The sequence below is a fragment of the Miscanthus floridulus genome, chromosome 14 (assembly GCF_019320115.1).
Source record: "Miscanthus floridulus cultivar M001 chromosome 14, ASM1932011v1, whole genome shotgun sequence".
NCBI lineage: Eukaryota > Viridiplantae > Streptophyta > Magnoliopsida > Poales > Poaceae > Miscanthus > Miscanthus floridulus.
Window position 1 is genome coordinate 41,095,723 of NC_089593.1, and position 26,208 is coordinate 41,121,930.

The following is a 26,208-nucleotide window of genomic DNA, read 5'->3' on the forward strand; positions in this document are numbered from 1 at the left end:
GGTCCCATCCGACCCGGTCTATGTTCTCGTTGGTTGAACGATGAGTTGAAGTACCGGAGTCCCGCCGGCTCCGCTTGCGGAGGTTCCCGCCACCGGGTCCAACCCTCACGGTGGGGGCAGATCCCTTTGGGTGTTTCTTGTCGTTGTTGCCATTGTTTTCGAGTAGTGGCGGACTAGGGTCCCCACGGACGGTGCCAACTGTGGGGTCATTCTTGGCCTCGCCCTCGCTAAGGGGCACGCGGGGAGGCAGGGGGGAGGCCGAGGATTTCCCACAGGTGAGTGACAAAACTGTCCTAGAGGGATGAGTGAGGGTACGGGAAAGCAAGGAAAAGTGCGGATTAAATGGCCATTAATTCATCCGGAAAAAAGTTCAGCCTCCTTCTTACACGAGCGCCCCAGGCATTTATAGGCCATACCCGGTGGCACGGTGGAATTACATTGGGGTCAGACCCTAACCGTTACACGCTATACAAGGGCCAGGGGTACGGCGGTAATCTCCTTTCCTCAGCCAACCATTCCTGGGTCCAGCTGTTGATGGGCCGGCTAATTTCCAAGGCAGGCAGCGACCTTCGCGCGTCCCAGAGAGGGTTTGTTCGCTGTCTCCGCCTCTCGACCTTGTCGCCATGCTCAACCGGCGTAGCTGACCTTCGAGCGTGACACCTTCGCGCGTCCCAATGAGGGTTTGTTCACTGTCTCCGTGTCCCAACCTGCTCGCCACGCTCCACCGGCGCAGCTGACCTTCGAGCGTGCCACCTTAGCGTGTCCCTGTGAGGGTTTGTTCGCTGTCTCCGCCTCCCGACCTTCTCGCCATGCTCCACCGGTGCAGCTGACCATCGAGCGTGCCACCTGAACACACAGATGAAATAAACCAGACATGGGCACCCTCGTCGTGGTGGTGGCGCCTAGGACACGGGCAGATTAGTCGAGCTAGCTCTAGGTCAAGGGTTAGGGGAGGAGCGGTGCCGGGGGTACCTCCCCCAACATATAAATACCAACCTAGGAGTAAATGAAAATAAGAAAAAACCACCCGAGATGTGGACAGCGAACTGTGTTCATCGTGGGCCATGATGTGGGCCGTGCTGCCTCATGCAGCATGCTGCAGATGGGCGCGCGGGAAGGCGTTGTTCAGCGGATGGAGATGCGCGCGCGCTGGAAGGCGCTGTTCGGCGGACGGCTTCGGTCCGTCTGGACCCGAAGATTTCCGGTGTTTCAGGGTGCCAGCACCCAAGTAACCTAGGTGCTAGCAATAATCAAGCATGAGGCCGAGCTATGGGTTAAAGCAGGCAGCAAGAATTTAGGTTGTTTCGTTTCATGAGTAATAGCTTAGCATGTATAGCTCTCTGGATGGGCGCATTTGTTATTGTAAACCCTAAACAACCCACCAAGACGCCATATGAGCATATTGTAAACAAACTCTTTCTACGCAAACCTTTTATGTGATCGAGAAATTAAAACACCAATGTATTGCCCTCGTATCGTCCAATCCAACCGAATGAATGAAGCAAACGAAGTAAATGGTGTGTCTAGATGGTATGACATATACAGTAGGTAGATAGTGACACTGGTGCGGCCCAGGCCGGCCGTAGACTTGTTACGTAGCAGCTTCGTTAGTAGGCCGGGTAGCGCTGTTTCTCTCATTTAATTTCCTGTGGCGAGACTGAGATCATCAAGCGAGAAGCAATGCGTATGTGGGGAGCGATTGATCGATCAAACGGCACATTTCACGTTGTCTCCCTTACTCCTACACCGATATTATATCCATGTTTTTTGCATTGTGCCTGTTGTGTCAGAGTAGGAGTTTGACTCCGCTGATAGCTTCCGTCATCGCTGACACACATCTTAATTAATCACATTATGATACTCAAATTACCTGCCCATCCAAGCAAAACCAGCCACATTAGTACGTTACAGACTTATATATGTCGACATAAACCATATGTATTTAATTTATGCTAGCTGTTGCACAGCTTCTTCAAGTACGTAAGTATCGCCTGTGCCAATCGATAATCTGATTTGCCTCGACATATACAAACTAGCTTATAGTGTCTGGCCTAGATCATTGAACAATCGTTTCTGTCATTGTATTATACTTATTATACTCCGCCTTGCTTCCAGAAATCAGAAACCATGCTGTGATTTGCGGCGACCAAATATAGAATTAACTTCGTCCAGGTGCATGAGAGCGGCCGGCGGCATGCATGCTGCCCATCGGCCCAAGCACGCATGCATGCCTTGCCACAGAGACGTACAGTCCCAGCTCTAGAACCTGGCTGACTAGCTACAGTGCAGTGTGATCATATCATCATCATCATTCACCTGGAAGCTAGACTTGGCAAGCAATAGCATATGTGTCTGTGTGTGTATATAACAGCCATCACCCCACGCCTTAATACCTCACAAGCTGGTGATCCGATTCAGTGGGGTGTGTGCAGTGATAAACCACCAAGCTGTTCCCATTAATTTGGTGCGAGAGAGTAGTGTGAGCAGTGAGCTAATATCTATTTGAATGGGTGACGAGGTGCCCCCGACGCCGCCGGCGCCACTGTATGTCGATGGCTGTCCGGGGTGCGCCATGGACCGGAAGAAGGCGAGCAACAAGAGCATCCCCTACATGGAGTTCTTCTTCGTCACCGTCAGCACCATTGCCTCTGGTAATACCTGCCAACTAATAATTACCTGCCTCTCTCTGCTAACTTGCAGGCTAGAGGACCCTTTGCATGTCCCATCTCTAAAGCAAATTCCTTGCGCGAAGACTCGCTCTTCTTTTGAATCCAATATATGAAGACAAGTGTTTTTTTTTTTGGTTTCATCAAAATTTAGGGGTTAGTTTTCATTATCTTACATAACGATAGGGGTGGGTATTTAGATGCAAATCTAAGGATTATTTTAAATTATCTTTGATATTTGTAGATGTGGGTAATTTAGATACAAATTTAGGGGATGCTTTAAATTATTTTCATAATGGCATGAGTGGGTATTTTGGGGTTACTTTTATGTATTTTGCATAATGGTAGATGTGGGTAATTATTTAGAAAATGGAATAGCTTTAATGGCTATTATTGGTTGGTGGTGGTAAATGACTATATTAAATTAAAGGTGTTTCTGATTTTTGTGATCATTTCTATAATTTCTCTCTTTTTTCAATCCAACGGAGACCCCCAATTAGTAATATTAAGATGGTAGGATTAGTATTTTTTCTAAATTCTATAAACAATATCCATGATAGCATCAAGCTATTATTATTGTAATAATGCTGCTTACATGTATCATGACTAAACATTTATTTGGTATACTAATTGCGTGGAAAATATTTACCCATATATATAAGTTATGTTTCCTTACATTGACAATATGTTCTTTTTCAGCTTTGCCAATATCGTCCCTGTTTCCCTTCTTATACTTCATGGTAGGTAGATCTCACTTTAATTTTATTAACATTTTTATTATGAGTAAACATAGTTCTTATTCATGTTGTCATTAACCACAACTACATAGACCTAGAGGGGGTTAGTCAAACTTGTGTCCCACATTCCGTTATCTTTGTTCACAATATTAAACCAAGCTTTTTGTGCATATTTTTTTAGAAAAAGGCATATGGCGGACAATCCAATAATCTTACTTTTTCCATCAGAATCTAAATGCAAAACATCTTTCAATTCGGAGTAATAATATATAACCTAAGTTGTGCTTCTCTTCATGACACAATAATATATAGATCGAAGATCTGCACGTGTCCAAAACAGAACAAGATATTGGACTGTACGCTGGTTTTCTTGGTAAGAGGGTTAAAGTTCTCCGAGTCATTCATATGTAAAAAACACTGAAGCGTAGCGCTACAGTACTTGTTTTCAGCAACCACACTTAGACCTAAAAACATAGGACAATATAATGACTACTGTTTGTATTCCATAGGTGCATCTTACTTTATTGGTCGATTTTTTGCCTCACTCTTCTGGGGTGTAGTGGCTGATCGTATCGGAAGAAAGCCTATCATTATATTTTCAGTCGCTTCAGTGTGAGTACAATTTTCTTGGATATAGCTGCTTTCTTAATATAAACTCTGTAATGCAAAAATGGTTTTTCTTCTGCCTTGAACTTTTTTCAGGGTCATATTCAACACTCTATTTGGATTAAGTGTAAAATATTGGATGGCAATTACCACAAGATTGCTTCTAGGTGCTCTCAATGGCATGCTTGCACCAATAAAGGTACCTTAGGATGCAAAAGTGGCATCATTGATGCCATGGCAGCTAGATTCAAATTTTGTAAATATGTTTGTTATGACTCTCATATTTTTCAGGCTTACTCAATCGAGATTTGTCGGCCGGAACACCATGCTGTTGGGTTATCAATTGTAAGTAAATATAATTCGTACTTTTAATATATTTGTGTGCATATATAGGAAGCAGCAATTCCCTTCATCATTACTCGAGTTGAGCTTAATAACTGAATACAGGTAAGCACTGCTTGGGGCTTAGGTCTTATTGTTGGCCCATCCATTGGAGGCTACTTGGCACAGGTAGTATATATACAAATAAGTAATTTTTTTGGTTGTCTGAAGCCAACCATTCATCTTTGGTCTTTACTTTTACTACAATATATACGATAAAATACATCAAACATATACTATTATGAAATTTCTTTTAAGATAAATCTACCTGTACAACTTCCAAAATCCACTCAACATGTGAAAATTTTGAATGATTAATTTACTAAGGGCAACACTTAAACATTACTTGTTTGTGACAAGAGGGAGTAATATTTATATTTAGTTTTCCATTTATTAGAATGTAACCAAATTTTCACCTTTTCTTCTGCTTTGTATGTCAGCCTGCAAAGCAATATCCAAATATATTCTCTGAGAAATCAATTTTTGGGAGGTACATCAGTTTGGTAACAAATGAGATTAAGATTTTTACAAATTCAAGCTAAATTCATGGATCTAACTGTATTTACTTTTTCCAAGGTTCCTGTATCTCCTGCCGTGCCTAAGTATTTCCTTCTTTTCTGCTGTGGTTCTAGTAAGCTGCATATGGTTACTGGTATGTGATACATGCTCCCATATTCTTTGAATAATAAGTCATTTCAATCACTTTCATATGCATTTTCTATAATCTAAAGAAGAGTGTTCCCTTTTGGGTGAATTAACTTAGAGAGCTCCATTTTTGCCTCCAACTTTTTTAAGGGTCTTTTATCAGCCATTAGTAACTTTCAGGTCTGTATCTAACTAATGCTATTAATTAAAGCCCATATATGAGACAACTACAGCAGGAATATGCTAGCTTACTGTTGCCAATATACTTGGAAGTTAGGAGGCTTATCCTTGGAGCCAAATTTTAAAGTAAGCAAACCAAATAATTAATTTGTTTCTTGTTCACAAGGAAACACAAAACTGAGAAAATGTAACTTGATAAAAAATAATATAATATTTGTTTCTTGTTGATCATGGATATAATTCCGACACAACTAAAATGTGCTTAATGTGACTAATGCTTCCTCGGCCCTCACAAGATCCTTCTTTACCATCCCACTACACATAGTGATATGAAAATCATTTCTTTTGCCCTATCCATAGAAGTTATTTGTAATGGCAGTTTTGTTAACCATATCGCATGAACAAATCATTTTCAGAGATGGTTGACTTAAGCAACCGTTTGTTTTAAAATAGAGCTGAGAACTTTTAACGAATATTTGGGCACCAAAATAACTTCAAATGAAAACATTTTCAGCTCGAACTTGTAGATCTCTTTGAGGTCTACGATTTTAGTATAACATGTCCTCATCCAACTTAATATAAAAAATTATCAATTTTACACTCGTGTCATTTTTAATCGATGTTTAAAAAATTGATCTGAGAACTTTTCACGAATTCTTCGGAACCTAAATGTTTTCAAATGAAAACATTTTCAACTATGAAGTTGTAGATCTCATTGAGCCCTACAATTTTGATGTAGCATTTTTCTTCATCTGATTTAATATGAAAAAGTTATCAACTTTATATATGTGTGATTTTGAATTGTTGTTTATAAATAGTTCTAGGAACTTTTAACGAATATTTGGGAACCTAAATGTTTTTGAATAAAAATGTTTTCAACTATATAGTTGTAGATCTCTTCTACCTCTATAATTTTGATATAACATTTGTCTTCTCTGATTTAATATGAGAAAGTTATGAATTTTATATAGTGTAATTTGGATCATATTTCTAGTGGCGCTTGTCTTCAGCAACCTCGACTAGAAATTAATTTCTAGTGGCAGTAGTTTTAAGTCAATTGCTTCGAGAAACTAGGCTATTTGTATTGGCGGTTGACATAAACTACTGCTAGTGAAAATATCTTTTTCTATTGACGATAGCTTAAGTCAACTGCCATTAAAAATAGGAGCATTTGTACCGCAATCATGTTATAGAGATCACCGCTAGAATAATTGAATTTCTATTAGCGTTTTTTGGCTATATGCACTATATTGGTGTCTACTTTTGTGTACCGCCAGTGAAAAAAATATGTGGCATCAGTGAAAACCATTTCTATACTAGTGTTGTGCTATTTTTTTGTGGGATTAATAAATTACTAAGTTATGATTGAGAAGAAACCATATTATTTATATTTGTTAATAGGAGACACTTCATAAGCACAAGATTATAGACAATGAAGTAGAAATGTCTGGAGATCCAAGGACTCCGCAAACAGAAGATATACATCCACACAAGAGTCTATATAAGAACTGGCCATTGATGTCTTCCATCATTGCGTACTGTGTTTTCACGCTTCATGACACTGCATATACTGAGGTAATTATCTTAATATATATATGTTGACTTACCCTGAATCTAGCATATGAATCAATCCAACAAAAATGAGAATCCTCTTTGTATCTCTCTGTTACAATTTTAAAACAGATACTTTCCTTGTGGACCGTAAGTGACAGAAAGTATGGTGGGCTAAGCTTTTCTTCTAAGGAAATTGGTCAAGTTCTTGCAATTGCAGGTATATTCTTTTTAAGATGTAAATAATTCTATACTACGATAACTGCTATGAGACGTTGTTTACTACTCCCTTCATTCCAAACTGTAAGCCATTCTAGCTTTCCTAACTACATTACTTTTGCTATGTATCTAGCTATACATTATGTCTAGTTAGATACATAATTTTTACTATGTATCTGAAAAGTCAAAACGGCTTACAATTTAGAATGAAAGAAAATATTATTTTGCTAATCCTTGGATATTATTAATTTCACATTCTATTTGTTCTAGGTGCTGGACATATTGTGTATCAAATATTCATCTATAGACCGGTCCACAAATATCTCGGAAGTGTAAATTCATGCTGTGCTGCATCTGTGGGTGCCAAATAACTTGAAAAATAGAAACGTGCATCACTCCTATCCACTAACTAATGTCTTTCTTCCATATGCCCTGTCCATACCACTTATCGCTGCTTTTCCCTTCATGGCACACCTGTCAGGATTAAACCTGTCAGGATTAAAACTTGGACTAGCTCTTTATTTTGCTACTATTTTGAAAGCTGCTCTTGGGGTAAGTTCCGACACATACACTACTACAGAAACATTTTTTAGGGGCGGCTCGTAACCTTTTGTAGGGGCGGTTTGGCCAGCCGCTCCTACCGAATCGTCTCTACAAATCATGCATTTGTAGGGGCGGTTCTCAGGCTGCCCCTACAAATCGATTTGTAGGGGCGGCTGTAGTACCAGCCGCCCCTATAATACCTGTTTGTAGGGGCGGTTTAGTCTAGAACCGCCCCTACAGTACGTTTTCCCGCAAAAAAAATTCAAATTTACAATTCAAATTTGACCAGAACACTGTTTGTTTCCGCGTATTCCATCCAGCGTTCGCGTTGCCGAAAGCCCCACGACCAACGTTCCGAACCGCGTTCGCGTTGCCGAACGCCCCGCGACCAACGTTCCGAACCACGTTCGCGTTGCCGAATGCCCCGCGACCAGCGTTCCGAACCCCTTAGACTTTGTATGTCGATATGTATACGTCTTGGGAATCGATATGAAGTCTTTGTATGTCACCGGGTCCCTATCTATTGAATCAAAGACCCATGCCATGCTCCTTCCGACATCGACGGCTATACAAATCCAGTGGTTGCTGCATGGATTTAATCATAGAACTAGATAAGCTCTTTTGCATCGAATAAAATATATCGAACAAAGCTTTAAGTATAGAGTTGAACTTACTCGAAGTTGTATGGTAGCCATATAGTAGAGTGCTGTTGGAGAATTTTGAAAGCCAGGGCAATGTATGCCGCAACCTTAAGGGACTCTTCCCTTAGTTTCGCCGTACGGATGTGCTCTTTCTCCCGAAGAGTCTTTGCAACAGCTAGCTCTTTGGCATCCAGTTTCCACTATTTAGGGTAATTAAAATTTGTTTGGGCTATAGCTTGAGGGTCTAGATACCCGGCTTTCACACTTGTCATTTGTTTGACAATGTGCACTTGCATTCTACAAATCACGGCATGTGTTAGTTATAACAAAATTCAAAGATTACATTCATATCATATCGGGAGGACAAGGACTTACAGGCACCACGTATGAATTAGATTCATCTCCATTGTTCCCAGGTGAAAGCATGTCTGCATGTCATTGAAGTCAAAGACAATTTTCCCGGCTAGGCTTCCAAATGTGCCGGTGGGGAAGCATGCTTGTATGAGGTCTATGCTCGTTGGGAGAACACGCAAGTACCAATCATGGAACCTTTTCATTCCAAGTGGTAGGCGCTGGATGTCCCGGCTTGGTAGGAAGGGCTTGCCTCTTTCATATGTTTTCGGGCAATCCTTTGACCATTTGATGGCATCAACATTTGGATACCGCTTTGCAATTTGGTGGAGTTTGCTAGTGACGGCCTCCTCAGAACCCTGTGATGGGACTTTTTTAACTTGGTTCTCAGGCTTGAACTGGTCATGGGAATACCACTTGGACACCGACGAGACGTCTTTCATCGGAACATAAACTGGCCTTATGGTGATTGGATGCTTCTTTCGAAGTTCCCATTCAGGCACGTCCTCATCTTCTTATGCATCACCTTCTTCAGGAGGCACTCGTTGTTCATGTATCGGCTGTGCTTGTTGAGAAGACTGTGGCATCTCATCATGCACTTGCTCGGTATGAGCTAGAGAAGGTTGTGGCATCTCATCAGGCACATGCTCGCTAGGAGGTGGGGAAGAATGTGGCATCTCAGGAATGTGGTGGTCACGAGACGGTGAAAATATCTCCCCGACCTCAACAACTCGCTCCAAATTTGGGAGAGGGGATGCGGCGAAGAAGCAGTTAATATAATGTCCCGTTTGTGCCAGAGGATGAACTGCCCCATAACGTCTCCGAGTAACACCAGCCCCTCAGGAGTTGCGTAGTCTATCCTCCACTGCACGAACTCGGGCTTCATAGTATGCACCTCGACCCTAGTGTAGTCCGGCGGTATCTTATTATTGTGGTGTAAGCCACCGGGAGGATGTGCCACACCTGTTGCCACCTCCATCACAGTGTTCTGCCGGCCGCTGAGAAACACCAAGGTGCAACTAGTTGGTTCTCGTATGCGATCGATGGGGGTTGTGGCTGAGTGGAACCTTGGTTGCTAGGAACTTTTGAAGGGCTGCCAACTAATGCCAGTTCTCCTGGCGGCGTCTTTAATATCCGTGGCTCCGTAGACAGTCCATGCTCCTCCAGCGCCTTCGCAACTAGAGCCTTCACTTGGAGCTCAAGATTAGTCTCCCGGTCTCTACCATGTTTCTTGTACATGTGCCTGTCCTCTTTGAATCCTTACTTCCAGGTCGTCCTTTTCCCTAGCCCCCTGGTGCGGCCTGTGCGCTCCTTGTTTCCCAAGACAAGGCTAAGCTCGTCCCTCTCTCTGGAAGGATTGAATGAGCCCTTCTCCTTGTCTTCAGCATATTTCAGTATCCTTGATACTGCCTCTTGGGTCTCTAGCTTATCAAACTTAAGATTACCGCCGGATGATTCTGTACTCCTCGCATATATCCAATTCCTTGAGCGTACCTTCAAATTCGTCACATCGATATTCCCAGCAGCTACGACCTCTTCGTCCATCTTCCTAAACTGCTCTTCCTTTGCATAGTAGCCACTAGGGCCTAGATGATGGTGGTGTTTGTTCCTCTTCGCCGGCTCAGTATTACGGGCACTGAGCTCCAATGCCTCCGGTGAAGTCTTCTGAGCCACGAGCTCCTCCCATTGACTAGGAATTATTTTGCCGAACTCATTGAAGGGAGTTAACCCCTTTTGGATATACTTCTTATTGAGCTCCGACCTCTAACATCGGAATGACTCTCCCATCATCTGAAAGCATTTTTTACCAGTTCATGCTTACCCTCCAGAAATCTAAAATTGAGCTTCAGCTGTCTATCCCATAGTTCATCCTTTTTGTTCTCTGGTACCTCTTTCTAGTTAGGGATTGTTGGGTTCAATTTATCTCTTACTATAGCCCCGATCGTATTACGGAATCATCCTCTTAATTCCTTCAGCTCAAGGATCTCCCCTGCTGGCCCGACCTCCGTTATCACATAGCATGCCTTATCTGGATATAGATTTGCTTTTCTATCCCCTCGTTTCCTCTTAGACTTGGTAGTCGTGGTTGTGTCTTGAGGTTGTGGAGCAGAGGCCTCAATGTTTGTCTCTGTGGCTGTTGCCTCTGCTCTCCTTTTCTCTACTCTGTCTTGTCCAGCGAGATATCGCGGACATCGATGTCGTCTTTTCTGAGTTTCAGGAGGGACCTGTATATACGATAGGTCAAAGTGTTCGCAGAGGTAACACAGCCAAAGCTTTAGCAAAATTTACAAGCTAAGGCTTTTTCTCTACCTCCTCATTCGGGTCAAAATTCTTGTCCAAATCTTCCTCTGTTGGCCTTCTTCTGGCTTCACGTGGGAAAGAATCCTCGGGACTTAGATATCCCTCATCTTAGTCATCATCATCATCACCTCTTCTTCTTCGCCTTCAGCAGCCTCTCCTGCTCTTCCTTCTGCTCCCCCATCCTCCTCGTCACACTGCTCCTGAGTAAGCATCATTTCTAGATCCTTTTCTAACTCGTTATTGAACTGCTCCTGAGTAAGCTGGTCCTCTAGTGCTTGCTCCTCATAGGTTGGCTGCTCATCATGCTCGGGGCATCGGGCTGTACTGTCTGGTGTCCGCGACATTATTTTGCGTTTTGTTCTAATAGATGCAAGAAAGTGTGCTTTAGGTACGCGAGAAGGTATAAGAAATAAAAAAGGTCTATAAACCAAAGTAGTACTATAAAACAACAATATATAAAAAAACGAGTAGTAGCAGTAGTAGAGGCATCAGAAACATGTCAATCATCATTTGATCATGAATTTGGAGCATCAAGGCATCATAACAGAGAGGAGAGGAGAAGGTAATGTAGGGGCGGCTGCTAATGATGCTAAGTTCCTCACAAGTTCTTGATCATCAGCTCATATTCCATATAATGTATGGACTTGGATAATTTCATCATCGGCAAAACAAAGGAGAGGAGAGGAGAGGGGAGATTTGGTAAAAAAAAGCAACAGTTGCTTAACAAACATAGAGAGGAAAATGTGTAAAAAAAAGCAGTTGCTGCTTCCCAAACATAGAGGATAGGAAAGGTGGCAAAAATAGAGGAGAGGAGGGTAGCACAGGGGAGGAGCCGAGGAGGGTAGCAAGTTAGCAACTAGCGTGCGTCTGTATTTGCACGCTGTCTCTGTCATCCCACCAAAACCCGCTTTGAAGCAAAACAAACAAATGAACACCTCATCAGTCACCTCCCTGATGACTCTGCTGAAGGTGACGGCAATGGCCACAACAAAAGAAACAGCATACTTTTGGTAACTAAAAATAATTGCCCATCGAGTAACTAAAGAATTGAAGTAACACGGATTTCTCACATATATATAAGATAAAAGGACCAAAAGCTATCCACTAGAAAATATTCTCACGCTCAGTTCTATATTAGCTAGTACAGGTCACGGATATATCCTAAGAAAAATATATGACTCAAGGATTCGTGTAGAATTAAGCACTTACAAACAGGGTTCAATGAAAGTTAGATTACTCATGCTGAAATACAATTGCTATTTGAAAATTACAGAAGTAACATGAGAACAAGTAGAAATGAATGAATTTCCAACTGCTAGCATCCATTAAATGACATTTCCCCTAAAATACAAGCTTCTAATGGACTGTACCACTTATCTTTCTTATTAGTAGGAAACAGGGAAACAATAAAGACATAATACATGCACAAATTGATTAAAGCAAAGTGTAAACAGGTCAAGGGACCAGATCTACTGCACAATTGCAGGGGGGGAAATCAAATTGCTTTAAAAATGCAAGTGTGAATGACCTTGAAGGCTAAAGCCAGTTTCAGTGGGGTTTCATACTCATTTAATGAGGTAAAACATCAGTAGACAGTAAAAGGGATGAGGTAGCAAATAAATATAAGATAAAAGGAACTGATGTAGTGTAAAATAGTATCATTTTGCCAACTGTACTAAGACTTCACTACTAATCCATGCAATTTGTCTTTGCAGGTACTTCATAGTAATCGACGATATATGGGATTGGAAAGTTATTGAATCTGTTTTCCTAGGAAATAATTGTGGTAGTAGAGTGGTGATAACTACAAGGGTTTACTCTGTTGCTATTGCCTGTTGTAACAATAAAGATAATGTTTATGAGATGAAAACACTAAATGAGCACGACTCAAGAGCACTATTTGTTCATAGAATATATGGTATGTAAGAAGCTTGCCCTGATGTACAAGAGATCTTAACTGGTATTCTAAATAAATGTGGTGGTTTGCCACTTGCTATTGTCAGCGTAACAAGCTTGCTTCTAGCTAAAGATCCTAGGCAAAGGTCAACATGGGATTATGTAAGGAAGTCTTTGGTAGCCATGTTTGAAGGAGACAATCCTACTCTTAAAGAAATAGAGCAAATATTGGATCTTAGCTACAGATTGTGTATTTGACTGTGACAAGAAGAATTAAACGAAGCAACTGTTCAAACTTACCCTTAAGGCACGACAACAGTTAAATGTCACAGTATTGTGTATTTGCTGTCAACACGATAGTATCAATAGGACACATCCTATAGTAGATGGCAAATCTGATTTTCTGGGAAACTAATAGCATGCACAACCAAGTTCAGATAGCGGAGGCATACCTGGAGCAGAGAGTGGGGGCGTTCAGATCAGCTCGCTTCGCCGGGAAGTCGCAGACTGAGACAAACTGAAAAATCCAAAAAGAGGGTCATAAATCCTGACTTTGCTAATTATCCTAAAACAACATCCATACATATTACTCACTAAACGGCCAGCACCCATCAAATAATGAATGGAAAATTGGAAATAACAAATTCCACGGCAAAGTCCAGACTGAACAGTAAATAGCACAATTGGATGAGAGAAACAACAAAGTAATTATATGTCTAAACAGATATTGTAAAAGGCTTAGACTTATTATTTCTAAAAAAATCATGGTATGTTACAAGTTTAAGCACCGTTAAGTGTTAGGCCACAAAAATTAGGAAAGAAGTAAAGAGTAAAAGCACCTATGTGACATATAATGACTGTATATATAAGGAACATCTACAGACTGCAGTAAACATTATTACGCTTAATTTTATGAGTCAAGGAGAAATCAGCCACTTAATAACTCTGACATGAGTATCAATGATGTATAAATGCACATAAAAACGTATTTGAAATGAGTATCAGTGATGTATAAATGCACATAAAAAATAAATGCAGTATGATGTAACTGAACAATGAGGCATGGTGATCTATGTCTATCTTGACACAGTAAACGTCAATCGGGACAAGCTATGTCAGAACCACCACTTTTTTCCCCACAATAGCATAACTAGAATTCTTTTGGTGTGCCAACAGTACGTATAATTGCATATTCTCAAATCATGGCAGAGAGAGTGATTTTATAATATCCTCAAAATAAATACCAATTGACATAAAAGCATAGGGATATGCTCCTCTTCTTACTCAGACAACTTTCATGTGGCTTTTCTATAATAATTTACTAGGTCACTAAACATAAGTGAGCATTGCTCCTGGCAGCCCCATAACCACAAGGATGACCAAATACACATGAGACTACATGGTGAAATGAGAGGCACTCTTTTCTGATTCTACTGTGGACCCAGCACATGTAGTCAATAAACTTAGTCACATCATGTGATGAATATACATTTCCATAATATTAAATGGGCAATCATCCCTTCCCCGGTATATGCTGATAGCTTGGATTCTTTTTAATAGCTTATTCCATGCCAGTAATTAGGTCAGCACAAAAGTATCTATCAAAATCAAATTCGACATTGTGTTTCACCTCATCGCTAAACCGAAAAGTTAGGCAGCAGCATGATCAGGACTACTCAAAGTAGATATAGGCAACTACCAAGTAATCGAGTAATTCTCAAACTATTTGTAAAATACACAAAATTAGAATAATCTCAAACATACACGGCTTATTAAGAGGGGATGGAACCCAAAATTAAAGGAGGCCAGTGCACTAACTGCCACTACTAATTGACCAAAAATACCCCAAATACATCACTCCCAGTTCATCACTAATTCATCAAGAAAATACACTAAAATTTCCCTAGCAGTCCACCAAAAGATTCGATACTTCTTTTTTTTACACGAAAACTGTGACATTTCAAATTTTGAGAAGTATACTGATTGATGAGCTCGTTTATTGCCTACTGATTGACTAAAGCAATACTACTGACTGATTGATGGGTGGCAAGAGCCCGTGGATTCTCTCCTGTTTCTGTCTTAGATCCGCCCCGCATCTGCTCAGGAAACAAATACGCCCTAATTAAGGAGCCGGGGGGGGGGGGGGGGAAGAAAGAGAGAATGAAATGGGTTAGGGTTGCGGTCAGGCTGCACACCTGGTGCTAAGAGTGCCGTCCTCCAGCGCCGGACCCGTCGGCGAGCACGAGCTGCCTCCTCCTAGGGTTCGCGCCACCGGGAAGTCGCTGGGGGAGTTCACGCCGCCGGGGAGTTCACTGAGACAAGACGCGGTCGCTGGGGGAGTTCGCGCCACCAGGAAGTCGCAGGGGCCGGGTGAGTCCGCGCCACCGGGGGAAGTCGCGCCGAAGACAGCTGGAGGGGATGGTGCCAGCCCTTCTTCCTCAGCGCCGGGAAGGGGAAGCGGGAGGGTAAGGAGGCGGGCGACATTCACTGCCGCTGATTCGGCGGAGGTGAGAGGAAGCGGCGCGAAGAGAGCGGTGGCTAGGGCACGGAGACGGTGGTGGCGGCGGGAAACACTTGGGCAGCCTAACGGCGTCGGGAGGAAGAAGAGAGCGCCCAACACTTCTTCACCCGAGCACCCCTGGTTTTATACCCAGGACAATTTATAGGGGCGGTTCCTGATCCAGCCGCCCCTACAAATGCATTTGTAGGGGCGGTTCCTGATCCAGCCTCCCCTACAAATGCATTTGTAGGGGCGGTTCCTGATATAGCCGCCCCTATAAATATTTTCTATTTTATAAAATTATTAATTCTGTATTTTTTATATCACAAAAACACAGAGTAAATGCATATAATATTTTGTATTATTCTATATATGCACAAATATATATAAAAACAATTGTAATCATAAAAGTTGTAAACATAACTCAATCTTGTCGTGTGACTACAATTTGAATTTTATAAATTTGAATTTTAAAACTTCGACTACAATTTTAGGACATTTAATGACCTAAAATGAAAATGTTGTAAACATAAAAGTTGTATAACTCATCAACATGTACAACTTTTATTTTGGTCATCTTGTCATGTGACTTTGTTTGAACGATTCAAAATTTAAAATTCAAACAATTTCAACTTCAAGCAATATTTTGAAAGAGTAAATGATTTCAGCTGAAAAACTCATGAATACCAAAGTTGTAGAACTCATCAATATATACAACTTTTATTTTGATCATCTTTTCATTTTACCAAATTTGTACAGTTGAAATTTTGAATTTCAATAAATGACAACTTCAAACAAGATTTTGAAACCTTAAATAATCTCAACAATAAGAGTCGTGAACATAAAAGTTGTTGAACTCATCACTATCTACAACTTTTATATTGGTCACTTCTTCATGTGCCAAAGTATTAGTCAACATTATTCACAAATTCACATATGACTCATAGTTTCATGAACTATACGAGAGACATGTTGATTTGTGAACAATGTTTACTATCACTTTGTCAGATGAAGAAATGACCAATATAAAAGTTGTATATCTTGATTGCCCTGATTGCAATAGGTAGAAACACTGTCAACATCACATGACAATCATGAGCCTTGCAGTGTGTTATTGACAAGTCCTTCATCAACACTAGCTTCTTCACATTCGCTGAAAACCCAGTCGGGACTTTGACCCCCCTCAGGAAAGTGCATATAGCTCTCTTCTCGTCTGGTGTTAGGTTGAAGCACGCCGCGGGCAGAGTGTATTTTCCATTAGCCTCAGGTACCGGGTGAAGCTGTGGCATCACGTTTAGCTGCACCATGTCTTTTCGTACTTTCAGACCATCCTTTGACTTGCCTATGTCCATCAAGGTAGCAATGAGACTCTCAAAGACATTCTTCTACAAGTGCATAGCATCAATGGCATGGGGGACCTCCAAGTCTGGCCAATAAGGCAGATACTAAAAGAAGATCGATTGTTTCTTGAAAGGTACGCCTTCGACAGGAGGTGTGCTTCTATCTCTGTTAGTCCCATCCGAATTATTCTTTCCATAGACGACGTGTATGTTTTTTACCATTCTGTACATGTGTTCTCCGTTATGACGTCTCTCTAGAGGGGATTTAATCTCTAGGGTGTTGTCATAAAATGTAAAGAACAATTTGCTGCGGTACTTGTGACTTGTCTTTAAGAAGCGTTGGTTCCTTAGGTAAACTATCTTCTTGGATGCATCCAAGTACACCCATGTAGTACCATCCAAGCAAACCAAGCATCCCATCTTCCCTTTGATCTGTCCAGACAAAGTAAACAACGCGGGGTAATCATTGGTAGTAACAAATATTATTGCTCTACATATGAAGTCCTCCTTTCGGAACGCATCGTACATCGGCTCCCCATCCATAGCCTCTCCATTTCTTGCATCAAAGGCTCGAGGAACACGTCTATATCAATGCCTGGTTGTTTAGGGCCAGAAATAAGAATAGTGAGGAGAAGGTACTTTCTCTTCTGACACAATCACGTTGGGATGTTGTACATGGTCAAGATCATTGGCCAAGTGCTGTGGTCGCTCATCCTCTCATTGAAGGGATTCATTCCATCGGTGCTCAAGCCAAACTGTACATTCCTTGGGTCATCGCTGAATTCTTTGTGCTTCTCATCGAACCTTTGCCACTGACTACAATCAGCCGGGTGTGCAATCTTATCATCATCCACCTTGTGCTCATCATCCCGCCATGTCATGAGTGCGGCTTCTTTAGGGTTTAGGAAGATACGTCTCAAGCGTTCGGTCACTGGCAGGTACCACATTACCAAGGCAAGAATTCTTCTCTACTTTGCATCGTTGCCTAATGGAGTGTCCTCTAGGGCTGAGATTCTTATATCACATTTTTTGTACCCTTCTTATTCCTCTTTTTCCCTGTGGAGGCTTCGTCCCCACCATAAAGGTCATTGTTCTTGTACCGGCTGGCCCCACACTGGGGACATTTATCCAGTGACTTGAACGTTTTGCCATGAAAAAGTATACAGTGGTTGGGGCATGTATGGATTTTTTCAACCCCCATTGTCAATGGATTGATGACCTTCTTCACTTGGTATGTGTTGGTGGGAACTGAGTTTGGTTGTGGCAGCACCCATGATAGGAGATGCAATAGATCACTGAAACTACAGTCTGACCAGCCGTACTTAGCTTTTAGGATGAGTAGCTCAAGCACAAAACGTAGCAATGTCCAATGTGTTGGACAACTCTTTTCAACACCATACACAATCTCCTTCGATGCTTTTGTCACCCTTTCCATATTTTCTAGACCTTTTGGGCTATTTAATAAAATCTCTAGTCCAAGGGATCAAATCATGTCCTCCAAATCATCTTCATCCGCGACACGTGCTCCACCATCATTATTGGCACCACCTTCGTCGTTACCATCCCAACCACCAGCATCACCACCTTATTCATTGCCAAACTCAAAATCCATTCGTGCATCAAGCTCTGCTGAATATTGGGACAGGGATTCTAGGGTTTCAACATCGTATTCCTCCTCATCCTCATCGTTAACAATAACCGTTTCACCATGATGAATCCACACTGTGTAGTCCTCAACAAATCCTCACATAATCAAATGTGATCTAATGATAGTCACATCTGTCCATGCCATACGGTTCTTACAATCTTTACAGGGACAAATAATTGTACCCTTATTCACTGTCAATGTCGTAACATGCTTCTTTGCGGCTTCAATAAATTTATCCACCTCTTCACGGAAACCTGCCTTGAACCTTAACGATCCATACATCCAAGAGTTCCTGTACTCCATCTTTTACAACAACAACAAAAAAAACATTAAAGGACTACTTATTCAGATATATATAAAAATAAATCAAATTAATAATTATTTAAGAATAATTGTATATACTTCAGATATATATGAATATAAATAAAATATAATTACATGAAGCATACAAACACACCATGGTAGAAGAAAATTAATTAATGGCCCATTTATCCATAAATAATTAAAATACATATTTGTTGATTACAATAAACAATTTTAAAGACAATAATTAGCAACAATTATATTTTACCCAATATCTTTCATGTAAACCCTAGTCCAATTTCATCAAACACAAATTTAGAAAACCGAAATTAATAAAAAAACCAAACCCTAGATCTAGATCTATATGCACATGAAACATCCATAAAACTAACTAATTGTTCACTAAAATTAAGAAACATGAACCAAATAAGGCTATGATCTTGTTCCCCTCCCTAATTTACCCTAGTACATTCAAAATTTGGGTCTAAGTTGCTTCATAAGTAGCTTAAGCACCATAAAAGAGAGAGAAAAATAAAACTTAAAAAAAAGTGTGGAATAGTATTTTCTTACCGTCTACAACCTCTGCACCAAAGGATTTGAAACCAAAACCTTCCTCCCTTAGTAGAGCAAATTTTGGGAGGTGCCCAAGGCCTCCTCACCTTTTTTTCACGAGTTGGAGTGAGTGACCCGAGGAGGAAGAAGATGCTACAGTTTGCTTTATATGTGGGTTATTTGTAGGGGCGGCTGGTGATTGAGCCGCCCCTACAAATCCGAGGTATTTATACGCGGGCATTTATAGGGGCGGCTCGTATGACCAGCTGCCCCTGCTATTCCATTTGTAGGGGCGGCTAGTCTCTGGGCTCCCGAGCACGCCACTGTAGGGGTGGCTCCATCACCAGCCGCCCCTACAAAAAATTTGTCCCGTTGCTACAAACCGTTTTTTACGTAGTGATATTCTCTGTATTCTGCTAATATTATTTGTTTATATCTTATGGCTGATAAAGACTTACATGTGTTCTTCAAATCATTACTTGGTCGTTGAAGAATTGCTTCAAACTCATGTTTCTATGATCATGGGAAAGAAACTAGCTAGAAACTATATTGTATTTTAATCTTTAGTTACAATATCATCTTTTGTTAACGTTACACCTTTGACGAATGTGATCAGATAACTATCCTGACAGGCACTTCACTTCTTCAGAACTATGCTGTGGTAAGTATCACATATATTGGTTTTCCTGAGTTTTAATGTTTCAAATGCTACAAATTTTAGCTAATTCATTGACCTCCGAAAACAGCCACAACATCAAAGAGGCGCCGCAAATGGCATAGCGGCGACTGCGATGTCCTTCTTTAAGGCTATTGGTCCAGCAGGAGCAGGCGCTTTGTGAGTATTGTCCCGACATCATACATCCAGATCTTCTTTGAATACAGATTAATGTGTTCCAGAATACAAATTATTGGATATGACATGTGAAACATAATAGTACGTACGGTATCTTCAAGAGGCCGATCAAATTGATCGATTTAAGTGTGTTATATTATTACCTTGTTTGTCTAATACCACAAGTCGATGTTAGGTACAGAATCCTGTGCACCATGCATTAAAATTGATAAACAATCTAATTGATGAGTTTTTTTTTATGTAGATTCTCATGGACCCAAAAACGGCAAGATGCTGCCTTCTTTCCAGGTATTTCTTAAAGTTACTTTTCTTCTTTTAGGTACCACCCCTGTACCTGTTTTTTTTTCATTAATGTTTTTATCTTGGGTATAGCATCAACTATGTTTTATGTTTGTGTTTCCAAATGCTAAGAGAAGATTTCAATCATTAATCATGCAGGGGATCACATGTTGTTCTTCGTTCTGAATGTGGTCCAATGTATTGGGCTCGTGCTGACCTTTAAGCCATTCCTAGCAGTACCAAAACACTATAAGTGAGAGCTGCTCGAACCCAAGCAATGGAGTAATGGTGGATTAGCAAAACACACATGTGCCCGAAAATGTGTTTTTGAGTGGCAGCTTATATGTGTGAAGGAAAAATAGCCATAATGATTTGTGTGATATATCTTACACTCCTTATATTTAAGTTCTAACTTGATCGAGCACATTTTATGTCCGATACAAGGTATCGGATCCATCTTTAATTGTTTCAATTCAAATGTTGGTTTGAGTATGAATGATGAAAATTTAAAGTTTGCAGTTCAGTCATACAGCTTGTCAAAGTCAAGTGGCAATATATACTATATCCTTAACAGAGAACCCAAAAGCAACATGCATGTGTGGAAGAAGGAAGTGATCGTAGCCATTTTGTCTTTAAATATAAATAAGTTTCTTGGCAGCAAGAACTGTTGAATTTAATTGTAGTTGGTCCACTATTTATATTCAATTAAATCAAATAAACCCAAAGGACCACAATAAATATGTGGAATGAATGTTTAATCTCGCATGGAATTATTTGACTAGAGATTAGCATGACACTCGTCCATCATCCGCCGTCAAGCCACTTGATTATCAACACAAATCAATACTTGGCTTGATCTTCCATAAATGATATGATCCACTCATAACTTCACATGGCCTTATAGGTCCATCGGTCATAGCTTTGCTTGCTCTTCACTGTTACCTTGCTCTAAGCCCTCTATTCGTGCTTCACCGCCTCGATGGTCCATCGCACCCAAGCCTCTAGCTTGCCCTTCACCAGGTCTTGTCCTGAGTTTTTCGCACCTAGAACGAGAGACTAAAATTTTGGACCTTTTTATATACTGCTAGTACTACTCATCTGCTAGTATATATGCACACGTATACCAAATGTTACTAATAATTAAGCAGTTAACTAGATGAAAAAGCAATATTTATATGAAATAATTTGTATACATATTAAATTACCTCAAAAATTTCTTCTAGCATTCCTCGATGGTGCGAAGTCATCGATGATGATGTCAATATCAATGTCATCCAACAATCGCTTCTCAATGCATTTAACTTCTCTTGTGACATTGTAGATCTCAAATAGTTGTTCAACAATTTTAATTTTGAGAAGCTTCTTACAGCTGATGCCATAGTCACTGGCATAGTAAACAAGATACGATAAGCAGTAGAAGTACTAGGATAACAACCACCTTCAATCGCTTTTTAATGCATTTAACCGCTCTTGTGACATTACAGATCTCAAATAGTTCTTCAACAATTTTAGTTTTGAGAAGCTTCTTACAGCTAAAGCCACGGTCACTGACGTAGTAAACAAGATGCGATAAGCAATGGAAGTACTAGAATAACGATCACCTCCAGTAACAAACTCAAAAATCTCTATAGCTGTCAAGCAGAGCGGATTGCAAAACCCTTAGCTCAAAAATTAGATTATTTAAATCAATGTCAGATGAGCCATTTAGAGAGAAATCTAATGTCAATGTTGTCCAACACAAATTTAGTTTAGCACCATCCAAGGACTTCAAGGTTGTTGAACTCATTAAAAACCCAAATATTTCACTAAATGACAGGAGTTATTCAAATATACTTTTCAATGATCTGATTGTCATATCAACCATAACTAGAAAGTAACTAACTTCAAATTTCTTCTCAACTTGCAAGATGACTTCCTCACTAGTATTTTCATCAAAATGTTTCTTTCTAAGAGCACGACGCTTTACAGGAAATGATGGCTCAAAACCCATTTCAGATGCAATTTCTTTAGCACTGACCATACTAGAAGCAAACCCATCGTTCCTATAGGTGTCAAAGTAATTCATTATGCCTTCTATCTATCGCATGTCATAATCAATGAACATAGATGGTGATTACAATTTTTTGCTCACTTTATTGACGCCAAATAGAATGTCGTGCCAAAAATAAATTCAAAGCTACCAAGCACATCAAATAAATTCTTTGCATCACTCCTATCCTTGGGTTCAACATTAGGATCTTCGCTTAATGCAAGCAAAGTTTTCCTTAGCTGAGGAGCTTCGTGTGTTGCACAATGATTTCATAGTAAGACCATCAACATAATCAAGCAAAAATTTCCATATTTTGTTACAACCAGCAAATAATACATATATCTATTACACAATTCCAAAAAAGTGATAGCTTTAGGCCTTTAGTGCAAGACTTGGCCATATCACAAAGAGTAAGATTAAGACTAGCTATGACAAGCACTTGGCAAGTCTAAAGCTCTTGGATTAATATCAAGCAACCGGCTTTGAACCCCCTTATGTTTTCCTTTCATATAGAACCATTATTATAACCTTGTCCCCCTAATATCATCAATATTGTAACACCCGAGAATACTTTACTGGTTTTAATATAGATTAATTTTTTTAGTAACGGTTGACCGATTTTAAAAGAGACAAAATTTAACTTTTTGATCCGTCGCACGGATGGACAAACAGACACTCGGAATGCATAGAGCTCGCCGAATACTTTAAAATTGACTACTCATATGTGTTGTTTGGAACTTGGATGGCTAAGATGCTCAAGCTATAAAATATGGGAAAAAGGAAAACGAAGCTACAGTAACCACGACCTACCGTGCATGGTCGACTCCTGGCCGTCTGTTTTTCTTTCTTTTGTGGAGGGTGTCCCTTTGCATCTCTGTGTCCATGCCCAGCAGCCCTAGCTGCCTCTCTCCTGCACGCACAGAAGAAAGGAGGTGAAAGAGAAGAGAAGGGAGGAGAGAAATTAGGGCTGCATCGTCTGCCGCCGTCGTCCAGGGAGCTATTCTTCTACAGAAATTTGGTTAGGCATCGTCTTCTCTCCTCGTTTTGCCCTCAAATTCCTTGTTCCCTTGCTGTTCATGATGGATATACCATGTTTGCCATAGATCAGAACGAGGAGATGGTCATAGTGGCGGAGATCGCCATGAGGTGGAGAAGAGAAAGGAGGAAAGGAGTGGATCGCCGAGAACTTGTCGTCGAGTTCGCTGTGGTTGAACTAGGTGAGATGCCAAATCCTAATCCCCTTCTCTGGAGTTTCATGGATCGAATCATATAATTGGGAAGGGTTTAGTTGGAGTAATTCTCGAAATTGATCTCATTCACGTTCTGAATTTCCGTTAGACTGAGCAGTTTTAGTTCGTCGCCATTTTAGGGTATCTAAGTGACCTTAATAAATTTTATCCCTGTGAACAAAATTGATAATACCTTTCTTTTGACACCAGGATCACCCTCATAGCCTCTGTAGTTTTGGAGATATGGTTTTCTAAGAAGGCTGCTTTGCAGTGACGACAATCTGGACAGTTTTAGATCTATCCAATTTTTGGCTCTCTTAATGGACGAATTTGAACTTGTGATCTAAATGAAAGTTGTAGTATTTTGCTTAGTCTTTCCATATTGTTATAGAACACATTTATTGTATGAGTATATCTCTAGTTATGAATTTTATAAGATTGCTGTCCTGTTTGGTCGTTAGAAAACTTCAGTTAAGTTAAGAGGTTGTTTAGGCTATCTTGGGGATCTCATATGCCGAATCTTTATATACCAAAGTTGTAGATAATCATGTTTTCTATCATATGGTAGGTTTTCAGAGTTTTGAATGTATGGTTATTTGTCTATGACAAAGAGAAGGGATAGTGCTGCTGTCACGATCAGTAGTGAGTCGGTAGATGCTTAAACAGCGGGTTTGGGACGTTCTAGTGTGTTATTTATTGTTTATACTTGGTATGATGATGTTGGTACTGAGTTTGACTTGTGATCAGGTGATTTGCCTTCGGAGCGTGCCTAGCTCTTTTGCTTGATCGTCGGTAAAGGCAAGTAAGCGTGGCGCTGTGGTCCACATGCTTTGGCTTTGTTGTTTGAATTGCCTCCACTAAATTTTCAGTATCTCACGGTAGCCACATAATCTGAAATTTTAAGTTTTTGCTTTACTTTGAAGTATACAATTTTATATCTTGTGGAACTACTATTGAACTATGAAGTACATGAAGTGCATACATTGCATTGTTTGCATTTGCATTCTTTCTATTGATATGGATTTGTAGAAACCGTAGCCGAATTGGTGCGGTAAGTACCGGTACAACAACACACATTGATGAGCAACGTGGTTGCAGCAACGCACGTTGATGAGCAATGTGGTTGCAGCCCTCACTCCCTAGGGACGTATGGATAGAAGTGAAGTCATGCATCGCATTGCATCATTTGCATTTGTATTTTGAAGTATATTTAAATTTCTATGAGGCAATTGACGTATCTATTATTATGCTATTTAAATTTGATGCTTAATCTAAGTGTGATTTAAATAACTCTATTAAGGTAGTTTGTTTGCTGAGGTTTTTCATAAACCTCACACGCTTGTTCCCCCATATCAAGTGCACTTTTGTTGGCATTTAATTCAAACTAACACATTTGTTACAACAAATTAGTTGGTTGTCGCAGGTTTTTTGGTACATTGTATTAAACACCTTAGTTTTGCTAGTTGTCTTCGAAGATACCTTTGTTCATGTCATCATAGAAGACTTAATTTAATGTTCAACTTAGATAATGTTTGTTACTTCTGCGTTCTATGATGATGTGTTCTTGTTAGATTGTAGTGTATTAATACTCTAGAAGAAAATTTATGTTGTTGTTTTCTCCTGGGGTGTTACAAATTTCAAGACCAAATGTTTAATGGAATCAACAAAAACATTGAAAAGTCCAGAATCAAATGTGTCTTCTTCCTTTAAGAAACCAAGAATGTATTCTTCTATTTTAATTTTGCCATCAACCATGTTAACACATCGAACCAATAAACTCATTTGTTCTTGGTGACTAACATATGGGGTACAATCAAGAATAATAGAGAAATATTTGGCTATTTTAACATCTTGATGACAGAATTTGTAATAAAGAGACCATATGAGAAATCAACTCATTCTGATGACTTTTGTGGTTGAGATAATGAAGATGAATGTCTTTGTTAGAATTAAAAAGCTTATGACAGAGGCAAAATGCTCTGTCCAAGTATTTGGAATAAACTAACCATTTTCTATCATATACCTCTTCATTGCTCATTTTTCTAGAGTAATAGGTATAGAAAAAATGTCTATCATTGGCCTCCCAAGGGAATTCAAGATTCTCTTCTCTTATAGGCCCCTTCTCTACTAATGTGTACCTTGCTTTATTATCAAGTTTATCCCAATTTCTTGGATCATAAATATCGATAGAAACTGGATCCTTATCAAGAATAGTAGGCTCTATTTATGTAAGTACAATCAAGCCTTAATTGTGGATTTTGGTAATAATAACCACATAATTAGAGGACTAAAAAGATCTATTGATTTGACAAGAAGATGACATGAGTATGAGAATGTTATTTAAAATGGTGGAGCCATTATAAAATGACGCGGTGATGGACTCAAAAGGACGTTTAAATACTTTTATGTTTTGAATTTGAGTATAGGAAATGTCGCACCATAAAGGAGGGTACATGTCACACCCGATTTTAAGGATAAAATAGGATGCATAAATCTTATGTACGCCCAGACATCAGTCGCACACATAAGCTGACAAATTACAAAGTACCATCATAGTGTCTATTACATCGCGGATAATAATTCATTACAATAATATCAAGTCTATCATGAAAGCGGAAAAACTAGGTAACTACTCTCCACGAGAGCCTCAAACTCCACAGGGACGTCGATGGGTGAAGCACAAGTCTAGTAATCCTCAGGGTAGTCCTCATAAATATTGCCATCTATTACCCATCTGGGATTTTTATCCAAATAGTAA

The 26,208-nt window shown here is 40.1% G+C and overlaps 1 protein-coding gene across 1 annotated transcript; it reads left to right on the top strand.

Moving 5' to 3' along the window:
- Positions 1–2,506: 2,506 nt before the first annotated feature.
- LOC136504832 (protein ZINC INDUCED FACILITATOR-LIKE 1-like) lies at positions 2,507–20,449 on the top strand. Its single transcript, XM_066499862.1, has 17 exons — positions 2,507–2,651; positions 3,366–3,406; positions 3,716–3,776; positions 3,913–4,015; positions 4,106–4,208; positions 4,301–4,354; positions 4,457–4,519; positions 4,831–4,880; positions 4,967–5,042; positions 6,617–6,790; positions 6,899–6,986; positions 7,256–7,340; positions 7,414–7,537; positions 19,677–19,721; positions 19,807–19,895; positions 20,158–20,201; positions 20,352–20,449. The coding sequence occupies exons 1-17, from the start codon at positions 2,507–2,509 to the stop codon at positions 20,447–20,449; spliced, it is 1,443 nt and encodes a 480-aa protein (XP_066355959.1).
- The last annotated feature ends 5,759 nt before the right edge of the window (positions 20,450–26,208 follow it).

Bases quoted from the DNA above. Each gene is read 5' to 3' on its own strand.
- LOC136504832 (XM_066499862.1), top strand. From the start codon at position 2,507: ATGGGTGACGAGGTGCCCCCGACGCCGCCGGCGCCACTGTATGTCGAT. The intron at 4,209-4,300 runs GTACCTTAGGAT...CATATTTTTCAG, and splicing joins GCATGCTTGCACCAATAAAG to GCTTACTCAATCGAGATTTG. The intron at 5,043-6,616 runs GTATGTGATACA...ATTTGTTAATAG, and splicing joins TAAGCTGCATATGGTTACTG to GAGACACTTCATAAGCACAA.